Source organism: Arvicanthis niloticus, chromosome 3 (genome assembly GCF_011762505.2).
Source record: "Arvicanthis niloticus isolate mArvNil1 chromosome 3, mArvNil1.pat.X, whole genome shotgun sequence".
Taxonomy (NCBI): Eukaryota; Metazoa; Chordata; class Mammalia; order Rodentia; family Muridae; genus Arvicanthis; species Arvicanthis niloticus.
The window spans coordinates 50,943,412-50,963,219 of NC_047660.1; the positions used below are offsets into that span (position 1 = coordinate 50,943,412).

At 36.9% G+C, this 19,808-nt stretch overlaps 1 protein-coding gene across 1 annotated transcript in view; it reads left to right on the plus strand.

Annotated features, from left to right (window-relative positions):
- Window positions 1–5,179: 5,179 nt before the first annotated feature.
- Adam7 (ADAM metallopeptidase domain 7) overlaps window positions 5,180–19,808 on the plus strand; it is a 35,490-nt gene continuing 20,861 nt past the window's right edge. The window contains exons 1-8 of the mRNA XM_034498900.1: window positions 5,180–5,231; window positions 6,191–6,294; window positions 9,470–9,546; window positions 10,815–10,890; window positions 13,915–13,991; window positions 14,933–15,122; window positions 16,201–16,254; window positions 18,970–19,041. Of these exons, the coding sequence (XP_034354791.1) occupies window positions 5,180–5,231; window positions 6,191–6,294; window positions 9,470–9,546; window positions 10,815–10,890; window positions 13,915–13,991; window positions 14,933–15,122; window positions 16,201–16,254; window positions 18,970–19,041 (702 nt within the window). The remainder of the gene's footprint in view (window positions 5,232–6,190; window positions 6,295–9,469; window positions 9,547–10,814; window positions 10,891–13,914; window positions 13,992–14,932; window positions 15,123–16,200; window positions 16,255–18,969; window positions 19,042–19,808) is intronic.

Here is a 19,808-nt window from a genome sequence, read left to right on the forward strand (position 1 = left end):
TGATTTTTAATAACTGAGAAGTACTCCATTGTGTAAATTTACCACATTTTTTTTTATGTCCATTCCTCTGTTGAAGGGCATCTGGGTTCCTTCCAGCTTCTGGCTATAAAATAGTGGAGCATGTGTCCTTGTTATATGTTGGAGTATGGTCTGGGTATATGCCCAGGAGTGGTATAACTGGGTCCTCAGGTAATGCTATGTCCAATTTTCTGAGGAACCACAAGACTGATTTCCAGAGTGGTTGTATCAGCTTGCAATCCTACCAACAATGGAGGAGTGTTCCTCTTTCTCCACATCCTCACCAGCATCTGCTATCAACTGAGTTTTTGATCTTAGCCATTCTGACTTGTGGGAGATGGAATCTCAGGGTTGTTTTGATTTGCATTTCCCTGATGACTAAGGATGTTGAACATTTCTTTAGGTGCTTCTCGGCCATTTGAGTTTCCTCAGTTGAGAATTCTTTGTTTAGCTCTGTACCCCATTTTTAATAGGGTTATCTGGTTGTCTGGAGTCTAATTTCTTGAGTCCTTTGTATATATTGGATACTAGCCTTCTATCTGATGTAGGATTGGTAAACATCTCTTCCTAATCTGTTGGTTGCCCTTTCATCTTATTGACAGTGGCCTTTGCTTTACAGAAGCTCTGCAGTTTTATGAGGTTCCATTTGTCAATTCTTAATCTTAGAGCATAAGCCACTGGTGTTCTGTTCAGGAACTTTTCCCCTGTACCCAGGTATTCAAGGATCTTCCCCACCATCTCTTCTATTAGTTTCAGTGTATCTGTTTTATGTGAAGGTCCTTTATCTACTTGGACTTGAGCTTTGTACAAGGAGATAAAAATAGATCAATTTGTGTTCTTTTACATGCTGACCTCCAGGTGAACCAGCACCATTTGTTGAAAATGCTGTCCTTTTTCCACTGGACAGTTTTAGCTCCTTTGTCAAAGATCAAGTGACCATAGGTGTGTGGGTTCATTTCTGAGTCTTCAATTGTATTCCATTGATCTTCTTGCTTGTCTCTGTACCAATACCATGTAGTTTTTAATCACTATTGCTCTGTAGTACAGCTCTAGGTCAGGGATGGTGATACAACTCACAGACCACATGAAGCTCATGAAGGAAGACCAAAGTGTAGGTGTTTTGGTCCTTCCTAGGAGTAACAAAATACTCATTGGAGCAAATATGGAGACAAAGTGTGGGACAGAAACTGAAGGAGGGGCCATCTGGAGACTGCTTCACCTGGGTATCCATCCCATGTGCAGTCACCAAAGGCAGACACTGATGTGGATGCCAGGAAATGCAGGCTGACAGGAGCCTGATATAGCTGTCTCCTTAGAAGCCTGCCAGAGTCTGACATACTCAGAGGTGGATGCTCATAGCTAACCATTGAACTGATCAAGGAGTTCCCAAAGGAGGAGTTAGAGAGAAGGAGCTGAAGGAGCTGAAGGGGTTTGTGGCTCCATGGGGAGAGCAACAATACCAACCAACCAGAGCTCCCAGGGTCTAAACCACCAGCCTGGGAGCACATAGGGAGGGATCCATGGCTCCAGCTGTATATGTAGGGGAGGATAGCCTTGTTGGGCATAGGTGAAAGAGGAAACCCTTAGTCTGGTGAAGGCTGGATGCTCCAGTGTGGGGGAATTCGAAGGTGGGGAGGTGGGAGTGGGTGGGTGGATGAGGCACACCCTCATAGAAGCAGGAAGTTGGGAGATAGGATAGGAGGTTTCTGGGATGGGGAAAATGGGGAAAGGGGATAACATCTAAAATGTAAATAAAATATTCAATAAAAAAGAAAAATCTGTGTGTTTTTGCCTCATTTGTGAAGTGGAAAATACTTTTTTAGTCCTTAATTTTTCACAATTGTCTCTTATTTTTTTCAAGTAACACTTTCAACTCAAAGTAGGTCTTACTTAGTAAAAAAAAAAAAAAAAAAATGCAGAGACAGAATCCAGCCACGTGACATCTTGATGCTAAAAAGCTCTTCATGGTTAAACATTATTATAATAGCCCCTATTTATAAATCAGACATTGAAGCCCGAAGAAATAAATGACTTGCTGAGGGTAGGTGAATCAGTTACTGGAGAACACACAGCTCCCAATTCTGAATGTGATGTTCTTTTCAGTGCACTCAAAGCATAATAAATGGGCAGATATTGGCCCCTGTGTCTACAAAGAAAATTACAAGCAGACCTTCATTAGTGGGGCTTTGGGCTACTTAATTTACTTTCAAGTCAGAAGCAGAGTTCTTTTTAACCCACTGTTAGGTTGCAAATATTTCCTCCAATTTTGAAGGTTATTGTTCCATTCTGACACTGGTTTCCTTTATAGTGCAGACCTTTCTCACTTTATAGGACACTTTCTTTCCAGCATTTGTGAGGACTTCCTCATGGAGAGTTCCCATACCAATGCTCTGTAGTCTTTAAACTTGTTTTCTTCTACTATTTTCATGGTTTCAGGTCACAGATTTAAGCCTTGATCCACTTAAGGTCGATTCTTCTAAATAATGAGGGATAGTAGCCTCCTTTCCTTCTTCTGTACATAGATGGCCAATTTTCTCGGCACAATTTACTGAAATAAATGCTTCTGCCCAGTCTGTGTTCCTGTGTCCTTGGCTATGCATGTCTATATTTGTTTGTAGAGTTTCTGCTTTGAATCAGTGGCCTGGCTATCAGATTTTATGCTAATACCACACAGTAATCAGTAGATTACATTAAATTGTAGAATATTTTAAAACTAAGTGATATTAGACCTTATGCTTTCTTCTTTTCCTTAAGCTAACTTTGTTTTTTTCTAATATTTTATAGTTCTGTATGAATTTTAGAATTAGTTTTCTATTTTCTATGATAAGCATCATTGGACCTTTGATAGGAATTTTCCCAAAAGTATAGATTGTTTTGCATACTGTAAATGGCCCTGGTTAAAGTAAATGTGACATAAATTAAAACATAAAGACCTGAGTCTGGGAAAGAAACAAGTAGAAATGAGGCAGGCTTCATTGTGGTGGGAGGGAAGTAAGAGAGCATGGGGTTGTTAGAAAGTAAGCAGAATATTTTATATACATATATGGAACTGTTAAAGAGCAAATTTAATTAATAGAAAAATACTGCACACTTTACTAATTATCTGGCAGCGATAAACAAATGTAATGAGAGGTCCTTTGGTAGTATTTCAAAGTGAAGAAACAGTAAGAGACTCTGGAGTCCAGAGAGGGAAGAGGACAGCATAACATGGTGCTGACTGTTGAAGTGTTGAAATTGGTTCTGGGTACAGGGCTCTGAGGATGTACTTATCCACTTCACTGTTTAAGTTTCTAATGATCAATTACTAAGAGAAGCATAGACTACCTTAAAATTTTCTATTTTAATTTTTAAATTATGTGTTGTGAGTTTGGGGTGGGGAGGGGTGTGTGCAGTGCCCATGGAGGCCAGAAGACGGCGTCTGATTCCTTGAAGCTGAAGTTATAGGCAGCTCTGAGCCATTCAACTTCAGTGCTGGGAACTAAACTCAGGTCCTCTATAAAGCAACATGCACTTTTAACTGCTGAACCATCTATCCAGACCCCAACAGTTTACTTATGCTTAATCTGTGTTTATTCAATAAATATGTTTTGATGCCACTACTCAAAGCACTGAAGATTAACCTAAAAACTAAACCAGTGAAATCTTTTTCTTCAGAAAGTCACATTTTAACTGGTGTAGTCAGGTAATTAGAAGGCAAAATAGATTATCAAAATGTTTAGCGTTTGAGATGATGATTAACTAAGGGCCACAAAGATCAGTTTTGTATAAGACATTTGGCGAAGACCTCACTAATCGGATATTTATATAGGTAAAGAAAAAGAAAGGAAAAGCAAGACTATCGTTGAAGAGACTTTTCCAGTTAGAGGAGCAAGCAGCGAACACTTTTGAAGCAGAATGCACTTAGCCTTCTCACCGAATACTCAAGAAATAATTCCATCTAAATACAAAATGTGTGGCAAGGACTGAGAGAAAAACAGGTAAACTAAGAGGCTATTTCAATAAACTATGGTAGACAGCGATGTCTTGGAATAGCACAGGAGAAGGATATGTGCACGATTACCAGCTGTCTCTTCAGGACAAACTGGGTCTGATGATGGATTAGATATAAGCTGTCAGAGAAGACTGAACGTGGCTGAAAAGGTGCAGCTGCAGTACTCAAGAGAGTCTATGAAGAAAATATAATAGGAGACTATGAAGACACCAAGTTGGAAGGGTGGAAGTAGATGCCCAGAATTATACTCACTTCTGAGATATCAAACACTCAAGTAAAGAATTTGTTTCTAGAGGTATTAAATCCAGATATTTTGAAAGATAAGTGAGACATAGACACTACTGAAGGAAGAAAAAATGAATCTGGGAGGAAGTTGATGTGAAAAGAGAGTGCAAAGAAACTGCTATTGACTAGAATCCCAATCAGACAGAGCAGAATCTTCTGGAAATATGATGAGGTCTTTTAGATCAAAGGAAGCTGAATAGCTGGGGAATGTTAGAGGGATGATGTAAACTGAGAGAGGTGACAGGATCCCAGATGGAAACAGAGGGGATGCATTGATCTTATAAGACAATGCAAATGTGTAAAGAGGCTTATCCATGACCCTGTGTACTTTTTATTTTAAAGTGTTTATTTTTATTTTTAAGTGTTTTCTTTTTATTGTTCGTTTGGAAACAGTATTATACTATAAAGCCTTTTATTTCTCCTTTCAATATATCTTATTTTAATTAATACATAATTTGTAACATGTATACATTTTAAAAACATTTATGTTTGTTTTTCTAGTGTTCTCAAGTGGTTTTTGTATGTGGTTCTCTATTTCATGTACTTCAACCAAAGTGTGTGTAGTAGACTTCAATGATCTTTTTCTCTAAAACATTCTTGACTTTTTTCATCTCAGAAGTTTTAATCCACCTATAATCTATTAGACACAGAGTAGAATCCAAGCCAAGTTCACTTCAACCCCCACTATCCCACTGTTGTCGTTAATGAGTACATGATGTCCACCCCTGTATTTTAGCCTCAAGCCTTGCATAAGTTGTGAAACTGTGTCTTGGAGTGTTTCTTGTGTAAGATCAAAACTGTCTGTCTACCTACTAGGTTGGGCATCCTGGCAGTGGAATCAAGAACGAGGATTAGGGTGCAACTTTTCTCAGATAACCCTTCACAATGTTTCCCACAGGTATATTTTGGATGACTATACTTATTTCTCAGATTCAAGGTATGTATTATTCTTTTCTGCGATGTTTATTTATTACATCTGAGGCATTATCTCTTTAGCTACAATATTTGAACTATGGATTACAAAAATTCTAACTTGCACTGGTGATTTGTCTGAGGATAATCATGTCAGGCTTAGACTGGGTAACAACTGATCATGAGGTTTGATGAGTCTATGAAAATTCATGTCCCCTTAAACTCTAACAATTATGAGAAAGGGAAAGAGATGGGCATTTATAAAATACCTGTAGAAGTATAGACACTGTGCTAGTCCTTAGCTACTTTGTATGTCAGAAGGTTTAAAATCCTTTACTATTATACCTTTTAGTGATAAACAATATGAAAATACCATTTGCAGATCAGAGACATTAGATATGATCCAAGCAGTCACACAGTACATTAATGGGTACTTATACAAACCTTGATACAAATCTGAGTACATCCCCATAATCCATATTATTCAATTTTTATTGTTATATGTGGTCCATAATACATTCACAGTTAACTGTCAATGTAACAGGACATGATAAAAAGATAACATTTTGCATTGATATGGACCACCTAAGATCATCTAAGCAGTGGAAGCTTTGAACTTTACCTATGAGAGTTAAGACTACAAATGCAAATTTGCTGAAAAAAAAAGTTACTTAATGTTGAAATAGGTCATTTCTATACAGGATTGGCTAGAAGGCAGCATCTGGAGGGAGATGTGGAGAACAGAAATAACAAAGGTGGTAATTCAGAGCAAGGTGGAAATAGCCTAAGGATGCTGTGTCTTTGTCCGCCTCCTTCCTTATGTCTCACTGGTCTGTAAATAGCCATTTCAACTTCTTCACATTACCAGCTAAGGATGATATGAGTGCATGGCTGGTCACTGGAAACAAATGAACTAGAGGAGTGTCACTCATTGGAAGGTGGCTTGTAATAACATATGCATTTTCTTTTTATGTTTTCTTTTAGAAAGGGGGATTGTTGGAGTAGAGGGTCAAGAACTGGTTCGTCCTAAAAAGCTTCCCTTGCTACACAAACGGGATCTTGAACGCATCCATGACTCTGATGCACCGGTATACATTTTGACTTAGTAAATATGATTCAGTGGCTTTCATGGATGTGCACAAAGCTTCCCCTGGCGCCAAGAAGGAGTAAATATGAAGAAAATATGGGTTTCAGCTATGTGGGAGACACCCATTTAGTTTACAGTGTATGCTCGAGGGTAACTAACCCTCAATGAGTTAGCAAAGTGTGTGTGTGTGTGTGTGTGTGTGTGTGTGTGTGTGTGTGTGTGTGTGTATGAGAGAGAGAGAGAGAAAGAGAGAGAGAGAGAGAGAGAGAGAGAGAGAGAGAGAGAGAGACTTCTCAAACTTTGGGGAGCTACTTTCAGTTTTGGTCAAGAGTTCCCTAAGTCTGTGCAGACTCATGTAATGTACCTTCCATTTGAGAACACAACCTTGAGCCTTTCTTTGGCTTTTATCAATTTTCAGTGCATAGGATTATTTGCTTTACATGTTCTGCAGCCCAATGGGACAGCTTCCATGGGAACAAAAAAAAATCTTGGCCTTACAAAGGTTTTCATTTGAGTGTTACCATTTAAAAATACCTACAAGATTATTTTCAAAAGAATATTTACAGTAGATGATAATAATACGCATATGATAGAACACTATAATTTATTCAAGTTCCAAGATTATAAAGATCTTAGATAGGTATTCTTAGAGAGTTATATTTAGGTATTTGCATTTTACAACCTAGGTTTTTAACTTGGGTTCACAAAAAATACTTAGAGTCTTTTGCCCTGACAACAGAATACAACACTTGTGGTGCCATGGCATTTCTTCCCCTTCTCATGGCGGCAGCTAGTTTTCTATACCATCACTCAAAGGTTTCTCAGTAATTAGAATTCAACATTGCAGCCTCTATCATGGTCTCATAGCATGATGCAACTGAAGCAGCTCTCTTCCTCCTAGGGACAACTCTGGGCTATTTTTCTCTAATAAGATTCTTCTCAAATATTATTTTGATCTTCAACTCTTTCTTCATCTTCTCAAGCCTCCATGTAGATAAAAGGCTGATATATAGCCAGTGGAGGAACTAGCTTTCTTAAAGTCCACTGTGCAAAAGAATTTGTCTTACAACAGCCAAATTTTGTATCAGAAGCTCTATTGTAACTGAATGAGATTATCCTGGGCCAGGGAAGAATACAAGGGATGATCCTAGAATGGAAAAGTGTCACACCTGCAACAAAAGACCTAAACTCTGGATCCATATGGGTGGATACATATCAAAAGAGATCAAGACTCAACTTCTAAAGCCCTCAAGAGAAAATATGGGACAATATGAATAATAAGATAAATGACTGTTTTGATATATAAATAATCTAGTAGGATCCACGAAGCTTTGCTGATGCAAATACACTCACACACACATACACACACACACACAAAACACACACACATACACGTGGGAGACTACAGTGTTCTATATAGAACTGGTTGATTCTTTCCATCCATACTCTTACCTTTAGGAGGTATAGTGCAGGTCCCTACTTCTTAACCATAGGGTTCTCACTATGATTTTGTTCCAAAGAGTGAAGCATGGGGTGAAAGAGTCACTTTATACAGAGAAAACTGTAAATAAATAAGCTGTCTGCCAGTTGACCAAGGCCAGCATGATCCATAAGATAGATGGGTGACAGTATGGACAGTAAGGTGACACAGTGGTACTATCTTTAGTGGTTTTCATTGGGGGAAACCATAGCTTCAGCTAGCTTTAAGAAAAGCATTCAAAAATCCTATAAGGCATTGGGTGAATACAAGGCAAAATTATCTAACTCTTCAAAACTAAGGAGAATATAGGGAACTTATGGCCTTGAAAGGACCAAGGAAATATGACAAGCAACCAAAGCATGGCATCGGGGTTAGGACTGTGCAAGAAGGAGAGAGCCAATAAAACAGAGAGAATAAAAATATATGTGGACTTTAATGATAACACAATCTTGGTTCATGAGTTATAAAAATCATATCATAACTATATAGTATATTGATAATAGGAAGCTTGGATGGGACCTCAATACTCTCTTCTCAAATTGTTTTAAAATCTACTCTATTGATTTTATTATTACTATGTCTGAAGTAATAGTTTTGTCATGCAAAAGATAAATTCACTTAAAAAATGGGCAACACATATGAACAACTATGAATCAGCATTTTAAAGAATTCTTAACAAACAAACACTATGAATCAAAAGCTCATCAAATCACTAATAGCTAAACCAGAGCAAAATAGCTGTGCCAATAGTCATCGGGAGAGAGAGAGAGAGAGAGAGAGAGAGAGAGAGAGAGAGAGACAGAGACAGAGACAGAGACAGAGACAGAGACAGAGAGAAAGTTAGAATTTCATTGTTCAGTACTGACAGCATCTACAACTGAGTAGCACTACCGTTGGGTTATCTAACTGGAACTGACATTGATTGTGCTGGTAGAATTTCTAAATCTTTCTTTCTTTCTTCATAGCATCTTGCTATGTGTATCAAACCTTGCTTATTTTGCCCATGCTGTAGACAATGCAACTCTAACTGCAATGAGTATAACTCATAATCGGTATAGATTAAGTAAACCAAGATCTTTTCATATTGTGTATGACAAATATAAACCACCTTCTAGATAAGACTATCTATGATTGGAAGTGGTAATGATCTAGGGAGGAGAGAGGAATAATATGGAGTATATATACAAAACTTTTTAAAACACAAAAAAAGGAAGATCTGAGGGTTTAAAAAAGGTATAGGTGAACATAAAGTGACTTGTACATTCCTGACTGAGGGGCAAATATACATTATCTATTTGGTTTCGTTAATAGAAATGGCTTCTTTTTTTTTTTTTTTTTTTTTTTCTTTTTTTTTTTGGTTTTTCGAGACAGGGTTTCTCTGTGTAGTCCTGGCTGTCCTGGAACTCACTCTGTAGACCAGGCTGGCCTCGAACTCAGAAATCCGCCTGCCTCTGCCTCCCAAGTGCTGGGATTAAAGGCGTGCGCCACCACCGCCCGGCTAGAAATGGCTTCTTTAATTGAGATATAATTGGTAATACCATTCTTATAATGCTGTCTCTCTTAAAGTTCACCTTTGTCAAGGTTTCCTCCCTGAATTTACTGTGGGAAAATATAGGTGGATAATGTCCCCCACTCCACAAGATATTCCCTTCCAGTAAGTTGATGTGGAATTCACAGAGAGTACATTGTTTTTCAGGAGGAGTATGAAGAAGAATTGTTGTATGAAGTAAAACTGGGTAGAAAAACTTTAATCCTTCACCTTCTGAAAACAAGGTAAGATGTTTTGTTTATTTTACTTTGTTTCAACAGGGTCTCCTGTAGCCCAAGCTGTCCTCAAATTCACTATGTAAATAAGGATGACCTTGAACTTCTTATCCCCCTACCCCTGTCTCCCTAGTGCTAGGATTATAGGTGTCCACCACCATGCCCAGCTAAGATCAAGGTAAGTTTTATTGTGGTTGCATATCTTACAGGGTTAGGTACGTATGATACTCACGGTTTTGTACAGACTGCCAGTGATGTGAAATCCTCAAGTCTTCATGAATTTGTCCTCTTCAAATATAATCCTATTCCATATCAGGAGCAAGAAGAGTGTTGATTCTGTTCTCTGGTTACTAATTTACTTTTCCTCTTTTGATTCTTGGAAACATTTGAGATCTATATAGTCCCTCTAAGAAGGATACACTGATACTTCTCTGAGTCGGCTTTCATCCTCAGTAAGAGGAAGGCTAATATTAACAGAGAAATTTCTACTTGACTTTCTTCAGTGTTGTTTCTCACTTTTCTCAATATATATACAAAGTGTGTGCATTAAAACAAAACAGCAACAGCAACAAAAAATCATGTCCAAGGTCGTGATGCATTTCTGCATACATTTAAGTTCACCTTGTCACCATCTATTGACATTATAGTTGGGATCTTATTAAGTCTATAAATCAATTTGGAAAGATCTGCTTGGCTGGCCAAAAGGTTTCTTATTATGACTCCAATTATTTAATATCTATCTATACGTTTTAGAGTTACTTTATCAGATTATATAAGTCCATTGAGAAGTGTTTTGGGACTTCTTTGTCTTAACACAAGTGGATCAATGTGGCAAAGATCTGAAGATGGATTGAAAGAATTGGGAATCACATTTATAAACAATAAGGCCATCTCTGAAGCAGGTATTCTTGGAAGCAGTTATAGTGTGATTTACACTTCTTGGATATAAACTTTGAACTATTCTTGCATGTCTAGGTCAAAACTCTAATTGCATTTTATAAATTGTTTTAAAGAAAGTTTTTTTTTAAATACTGCTTTGCTAAAATTAACATAAATGTTTGCTGACTTTTCTATAGTATATATAATAGTATGAGGTTCAGTTTTTGGAGAGTTTATAGTCAGAATGCTTAACATTGTTTTTTTTTTTTTCTTTTTAAAAGAATGACAGGATTAGTAAGATTTAGGACACCTTCAATGTTCCTCAACCATAAAACTGGTTTTGTGTGTGTGGAGGGGATTAGAGTGGATCATCTCATTGGCTCTCCTTTCTCTTTCAGGGAATTCCTCACTTCAAATTACAGTGAGACATACTACAACATAAAAAGAGAAATCACCAAGTATCCACAGATCTCGGTATCTTACAAAACCTTACTTTGTCTCCTCTTTGAAACCTTTATTTCCTGGTAGGATTTTATTCAGTAATGTCAGATTTACAAGCTATTTCAAAACTTCTCTAAAAGAACTATCTCTGAGTTGACTAGTCTATGTAAATGGTGGTAGAATGGCAAACAGTACCCTTTGAGCCCTAAGGGGAGTTGATCACTTCCTAGTGGGCAGATCAAAGATTGTAGTCTGATATTTTTTGCTAAGCTGGCTTCACTATTTTTCACTACAGTGGTAAGTGAAGGAAGCATGAAGCAGGAGCCCAAACAAACATATTATACCTTGATGGAGTTGTACTTACGTAAAAGGGATAAACTCTAAATATATGAAACAACCTTCAAGATGTACAGTGAACTGGCTCTTACATGTATGATCCCTGTCCACCTTTTTCTTCATTCTACGACAAAAGCTTTGCATTGCTGGTATTCTAGAGATACAGAATTGATCTTTTCTTTCACATTTGCAGAACTTGTTTTCTTTTTTGATTACATCTTTTTTTATTATCAAATCATAATTTTTACTTTTTAACACAGGGGTTATAAACACAAAAATGCAGGATGTGGGGAAAGGGATGACACAGGAGCATAGGTGTTCAGGTGGAGTGCAGATATCCTTCAGAACAGGCTATCAGCTCGGTGAAGTTTCAGGGGTCAGGTCACTATGACTCTGCCTATGCTTCACTTCTCCTTATCTAAGTTGGTATTATCTGCCAAGGCTGCCTATTTACAAGGTCTCTGACTACTCAGGCTGGTAAATTTCCACAAAAGCTGCCTGTTTACAATAGCTTATAGCCATCTGTTTCAGTGTTTTTCCATGGAAACCCAAGATTTTCTACAACCATTAAACAAAAGCAAAAGTATTCTTTAAAACCAAGTATTCTTCTGACCAAAAGTATTCTTTTTTTTCCAACAGTTATGGTGGACATTTATTTTATAAGGCTACTTTCAGCCTTTTTTTCTAGTAAGCAATTATCATAGCACAATACAAATATACATGTATTACTGTTGGGTCAAAGCCATGGAAGAGCACATATCTTTTTTTTTTCGTTTTTTATTAGATATTTTATTTACACTTCAGATGCCATCCTCTTTCCCCATTTCCCCCCCCTTAGAAAGCCCCTATCCCATGCCCCCATTTCCTTTTTGCATTTATACATTTTTTAAAAATGTTAATCATAGGCTTTATAAGTTTGGTATTGTTCAATCAGAGGTGTAACCCACTACCCAACCTAGATATATCAACTATCTTCTGGTGGAGATACATGAACATCTGCCTCCCTGTCTCCCCCCTCTTTCTCTCTTTCATCACCTAGCTTCTCTTCACCTTCTTCTCCTCCTCTTCTTACTCCTTCTCTTTCTCTCAGTACTCCTCCCACCTTAGCTCCTCCTACATATCACCCTTCCTGTTAAAATGAAACTTTTCTCTCAAAATACAATTAGAGCATAATTATGCCAATTTGTACCAGTGAGGTACAAGATAGTCCTAATACCCAGTCCATCATTTTGTTGACTAACCAGCACCTCTGTCATCTATCCTAACTAAAACATTTAGTTCTGAACCTGGCTTTAGGATGAATGTCAGCTGATGACCATCCACTCAAATCTTTTCTCTCAAGGTAAATAGCCAGGATTGGTTATGAGGCTATAAGTTTTCAACCCCGTCAGAAATCCAGAATGACTGAGTTAACTATAATTGTGGGAAGCACAAAGCATAAAACCTAGACAATTTATAGAGACCTCTGAACACCTGGACACTCCCTCTACTTCAAAACGTTGGAGCATCTGTTCTTCTGCCTTCTGGCCCAGGATCATCTGACAGACCTTAGTGATGCAGAATTATTAAGGGCTGATTACTCTGTCTAGGCAGATATAATCAGTCGACTATTCTGCAAGTGTGTCCTTTTCTGGACAGTAATTTGTCTGTACAAGGAAAGAGGCAATTCTTGTCTAGTGGCTGTCTCACCACAACTGAAGTAACTACAAAGATGCTCAATTTTTTCTTAGAATTCAATATAGGAAGCTGTCAGAAGCAGACAGGTCTCTAATCAAAATGAACATTAATACAGAAATGTTTGTCATGTCAATTCTGTGGGTTTCTGATGTTTTGAAAACCAACTATCCATGTAAGGTAATCTGGACTGTTGTCTGTTAACTCCACTCAGCTATCTCTAAATAAAACATAGAAAACACCCTAACAATAAACTCCAAGCCATGAATTTGCTATAGTCCCTTAACTCATAGGCTAACCATCTCAAATCAGTTAAAAAAAAAAGTTAAAGAAGGACTGGGTCTAAGCCTTGTATTCCTAAATGTGTTATACTGGTACAAAAAAAAGTATTCTTTAAAACTCTATTTCCTCTATTTAAAATGACTTTAAATGTATCTAAGATCTATGCCACCATGTAGTCTTAAGATAGGGAAAAGGAACAAGTGTGAGGTTTTAGAAGACCATGGAAGTGTTGCCCCTGGGCTCATTAGCAGACAGAGGAAATAAGAAGAATGATTGCCTGATGGAATTTCTATGAGCAGTGCACCAAGCAGGAGCAATAAAGATGCCAGCTGGACTGAAGCAGGGAAACAAGAGAAACAGACATAAGGGGAGGTGGCTGGAGAGTAAGGTCTAATTCTAGAAACATCCAAAACTTGCCTTGGTTTAACAGGCAGTGGGAGGATGAAAATACTTTGTCAAGGATCAGAAGATGGATGAAAGGAGTCAAAGTCAAAGTTAGAAGAGAAGGATCACATCTGAATGTGACCCCATGGCTTAAGAGACAAACTTATGAGGAACGAATTTATATAAGCAATTACACAAAGTAGTTACTCATTTAGGATAAAAAGTCCCTAAAGCAGATTCACATGTCTTAAATGAATGTCACAAATAAATTCATGGCAAATGTCACTTATCAAGTGCTGATTTATCCTTGCCAGAAATTAATTATCAATATTCATACAGTCTCAGTATTTACACCTGCCTTAATCAACTCTTCTTTCTTAGGATCACTGTTTTTACCAAGGCTCCATCATACATGAATTTGATTCTGCTGCTAGTATCAGCACTTGTAACGGTCTGAGGTGAGGCAAAGTAGCTTTCTAATTCATTTCCTACAGATTTTAATGACAACCACCTGACTTGTTTCTATTCACCAATCCTAATAACTGTGAAAGTTAACGGAAAGAGGGGGTGCTCTGAGCTCTCTGTAGTGAATGTGAACTATAGCCTGTGTTTATGCTCACGTTCACCAACAAGAAGCCTAACAGATAACCCTCCACAAAGTGAGTCTTCAGCACGGGATGTAAGGATTTAGAGATGGAAGATTCCTGGACACTGTCTACCATGTACTCTCACAGTAGAGGCCAGGATGCTGAAATTACACAATTGTTTAAGAATTGTGAGTATTGGACTGATTCATCAGTGCAGGTCTCCTGACTCTAAGCTCTGGGGTTGCTCTGATGGTACTGTTTAAGTCACTTTTCTATCTACAATGGTAAACCCATTCTGGTCTAGAAATTATAAAGTCAGAAATAAAGCTCATAAAGTAAGTAAGTCTTAGACATAGAGATGAATGTGGAAGGTGTGAGGGGAGATGGAAGGCAAAAATTCATTCATCTTGACTTTCCTTGTGTAGCCACCAGAATTCGCATGAGTGAGAACCTCTTTTATGACAAAACTATATAACAGTATATGTACCATTAGATACTTACTCTACAGTTAGTGCATGAAGAATGTATTACATTTATGCAAAAACTTTGAGGTGACCATGGGTAAAAACTGCTTTTCTGCCTATGCTCCAAGCAGAAATCATATTTTTGAAGAAAAAGTTAAATTGACTCCTAGAATTACTGACTCACTGAAAGGCCACAATGCTGTGTTATGTGTTTGTTGCCCAAATCACCTAGCCACATGCTCAGGAACTCTTGATCCCAGTAGTTTCCCTTTCTTGAGAAGGATAGTGTTAATAAAATAGAGTGGGATAGCTACAATTTGGAATAATGTTATGTTGCTGTTTCCACAGGGGCTTCTTCAGGGTGAATGACCAGCGGTATCTCATTGAACCAGTAAAATACTCAGATGAAGGAGAACATTTGGTGTTCAAATACAATGTCAAGACACCCTATGCTACCAATTACTCCTGTGTGGGGTTCAATTTTACCAAGAAGTCTGCTCTGATAGATGCTAAGAATATAGAAGAGCATAAAGAGGAAGTGAGTATTCAAATCCCTCTTTATCTCAGGAAGAAAACACTTCTGATTTCCTTTATAATGTTTCCGCAGTCTCAATAAAGAGAAAAGCCTTCCACTCTTTCTATAGAATAACAGGATTAAGAATGTAAGGAACTTGAAAAGGAAAATTTGCCATATTCTGAATCCTATCTTGGACGCGGGCTTTCCTTGTCTTCCTTACCCTTTTGGTAAGAAGTTGTTGATGACGAAACAAGCTCACCTCTTACATCAGCCCCAGCTCTATGGTAAAGGGCAGCCAAGGTTAGGAGATTTTCAGTGATTCCAGGCTTCCACAGAACCAAAGGCTATCTTCCTGACTCTCCCCTTGATGTTAGCTGCTAGACTGCAGGCTTGTTTTGCTCCTTATGTTCATAGTCTATACAGTGGGTATCAACAACATTATATGCTTTCTTGGTTGAGTAACTTGATGAATAAATAATTACATAGTCCAGCAAAGAATGACTAAGTTATACCTTTGAAGAGTGGCCCTGTACACTGCTTAGAAAATGCATTTGTCCCATAGAGATGAATATTTAGAAGAATTATCTGGTGTGTTTTCTATAAAGGAAAGGCTTATAAATGTTCTTAGAATTGAGAATAACACACAGGAAAAAAGAATAGAGAAAATGTGGTATTCTTGCAATTATTTCCACAGTTAGACGTACAAGTTTGTATGCAAATACATGAGTGCATATATAGATATTAATATTATTCAAATATATGAGTTAGTAGCACATAAGCTTAGTTGCAAGCTGTTTTGTCTGTAAATAAAAAAGGAAACCCCAAATATAAAAAAAATACTTAATTTGTAATAATTTTTAACTTTTATTTTTGAGCTGTAAGTCTAAATAAAAAAGGCAAGACAGTCAAATGTGGAATACTACTCAGGGTTCATTAAGATGCAAAGTGTGTGTCCAGGTGTTTTAATTTTAAGAATTCATCTGTATATCAGAAAAATTCATTTACTTCACCTTCAAATACATTCCTTTTCATGAAAATATTGGATTTTTTTATATTAAATTGATAATAAGTTTCATTTGAATTGTCCATACATTTTCAGGACTATCTCAAAGAGCGGTTCATTGAACTGTTTGTTGTTGCTGATGAATATGTGGTAAGTTCTCAGATGTACACTATACTCCTTATTCTCTTTAAAACTACAGTTATTGTTCTCATTTAGAAAGAAGGAAATTCCACTAAATTCCATTCTGAATTCATATGTCTGCTTTCAGCTCCTCAAAACAGAGCTTTATAAGAAACTCTTAAGTCTCTTCATCATCTAACAGATTAATCAAAAATGAAACCTCCCTACTGTGACAAATAAAAGTTTTGAATAATTTATAAAAGTTTGAATACAGATCAACAATCTAGGATGGAACTCAAGAGAAGATAACTGAAAACTTCCAAATGTTAAAAATTAAGGAGAAAGTTCTCATCAGAGTGAGAAGTAAAATTTAGAGTTTGTGTTACCTTTCTTTGGAGCATATAGGAAGACAAAATTAAGGCCTTAAATATTCTAACAAATGAAGTGATAATGCTTCTCAGTAATGTCTCTAGCCATGAAAGCAATCCTATCACCGAAGAGCTTCACAAAGACCCCAGAAGATAGAACTTCCTGTCTGCCTGAAGCCATGGTGGGTAAAGTAGCAATCATGGGAAGACAGATGCTCGGCCTCTGCTGCACAGATGCTCTGCAACAGGCATGGCAGCATTTGGGGTTCAGTTCCTGATGTGCTAAGCAAAATTTTCAACATAAAAACTGTTGGAGATCTGGTAAACAACTAGAACCCAAGTAGAAATTTCCCAACAAAGCCATTTCAATACCCCTAATAAAATGGACCTCATGAGGCCGACAGACAATGTGATAGAAGATGAGCAAGTTCTCCAAGAACTGTCAGTCAATGATGCTTCAATTATACTATATAATAGATATATAAATTTAAAGCTGTTGAAAATAAGAAAATGAAATACAGCAAAGTGAATAGAATAGTAAGAGAGAGAGACTACATAAAGTGATATGAGATCGGCTTTCTGGGAAAACTACTTTAACATCTATAAGAGCAAAAAGTATGTATGCTCAAATGAATTAAAGAGAAATTAGGCACACATAAAGAGAGAATATGTGAATCAGAGACTGGAGCTCAGAAATCAATCACAGAGTACAGGGAAGTAAAAAGTTCAAACTATGAAAAAGGTAGTGAATGTTTTAAAAAATGGTTTAAAACATTGCGGTGAGTGCATGCAGGAAACCCAAGCCATTTAATACTATTTGAGAAGCAACCCTTAACCATTTTCCAGAAATAAAGAGATATTCAATCAGATAGCAATAGAAGAAAGTTTCAGGACAGTTAAGGTAGGTATGAGAATATATTTTTCAAATCATTTGAGAAAAAAAAAAAAAAAAAAAAAAAAAAAAAAAAAAAAAAAAAAAAACGAGCTAGGTTGACCCTGTGCAATTTGTATAACATATGCTATAAGCAGTAGGAGATTGTATAACAAGAATAATACATTTAAAACATGGGTGAAAAACATATTACTGTGCTCAGATTTGGCACAAAATATCTGGCAGTGATGATTAAGTGATTGGGAGAATGAAATTATACTTAAAATATAGGCAGTACTGCAGACCTAACAACTTTAAAGAAAAAGAAGGGCATACGTGTATGAGTTCCTGGTAACACCAAACACTGAACAAGGGGTTGGAAGTAAAGGTACAATGCTCATACCCACCATCCACCCCTCTCTTCTCTCCTTGAGTGACAAACCTTAATCATGTGGTCTTCCAGACAGCCCTAGACTCTTTCTCTCCAGTGTACTTTTAGTAAATCCCTCCCAACTGACTAATAGGAGTCATGTTTTTCCTCTACAATTTAAAGGTAGTGTTGGAGAAAAGGAAAGAGCAGTAGATAGTAGTAGAAATCTAGATGAAAAAAAAGAACATGTTAAAAGAGAAACTGCTCAGTAAAATATGGACAAGATGCCAGAAAGATGAAGAACAAGTCCTCAGTACAATTATGAGGAAGACATTTGTTGACTGTGAAGAATTTCAGAGACTTCCGGCAGGACTCAGGAAAGGAATACTTGGCTTTGATTTTTAGCATGAAAGAAAATTGACCATTGTGTGCTCCTACAGAGAATTCTCTATTGTTCAATACATTTCATTAATGACTAGGAAAAGAAATAGAGTTAAAAGAACAGAATCAAAGCCAGAGTATTCAAGGCGACTTGGTCTTCTGAGCTTTGTCCTGGAGAGAAGGGATGACTAGGTTTCTGTCCCTCTGTAGTACATGGCTCATTGGGGTCTGTTTTGACTACGTGTTTTCTGATTTGTTACTCTCATGTATGCAGAGGTCAGGGGGAGTTTAACTTGATGCTTGAAATGTCATGACTGGATCTTTTACAGTGGCTTGGGAACAAAAATGTACTCTAAGCACTTACATTTAAAAATGTAATAAGATTTGAAAAGGAGACAATCAAAATTCAAAAGAAAACCTTAAAGCGGTGCTAAGCTAAAGCAAATCTTCAGGGACCACTGTGTTTAGTTATTTTATTTCAAAAACTATCAAGTCTTCATACTTTGATCTGTCTTTAGTTCACTGGAAAGAGGATTCTTTTCCATTGCTGTAAAGGTCTCCTTTGTTTTGGTTTGGTTTGGCCTTTGTTTTTTTATTTTTTGTTTGTTTTGTTTGGTATGGTTTTTTTGGTTTGGCTTGGTTTGTTTGGTTTGGTTTGATTTTTTTTTTTTACAATATTTTATAGTAAGTAAAGTATTTTGCTGGGCTTTTTCCTCAACACTGGTAAGTAACAAATACCATATTTGTGTCTCCAGTACCGCAGGAACAGTAAACCCTCAAACAAGCTAAGAAAACGAATTTGGGGAATGGTCAATTTTGTCAACATGGTAAGTTATGACATATTTTAAATAAACCTGAAAGTATAATGATAATAGACTCATTCATGGCAGGTCTCTAAAAGAACTGTGGTGTTTTGATATCAATCTAGCACAAACCACAGATCCACCAGGTAAACTAGTTAGTAAAGGTCTCTTCAAAAACAATCATACAACAAACCACAGCACTGAGGTTTTGTTTTACTAAGTAAATTACACTTAATATCTACATAAATTTCAAAACTTGGTCATTGATGAAGACCAGTGAGATGCGTTGATGGATAAAGGTGATTAGTGCACACCATGCAAGGGTATTTCCATAAATGTGGCAGGACAGAGAAATGCCATTAAGTTTTCCTCAGACTTTCACAATTGTAGTTGCCATACACACACACACACACACACACACACACATGTACACGCACCGTAATAATAAGTAATAAAAATTTAAAATTCTGTTAATACAAAAATTATGAAACAACAGATACACAATTTGAGACCCAAGCATGTAAATATTAGGCCACACTACTTTAAAATCAGTGCTCTGTGCCTATCTGTAATAATAATTTTTTAAAAAGGCATGCTATGATTTATTGCCTACAGTCATTTATTGCCTATACTTTGTCATTTGAATCAAGATAACTTTATTATAATCCATTAAGATTATTAGTCCATCTAAACATTAAAGAATGAGAACTTTTACTAAAACAAATCATGAGTTGTACACATCATCCTTTGCCAAATCATTCTAGGACATCCTGGGTCTCTTACTCGGGTAA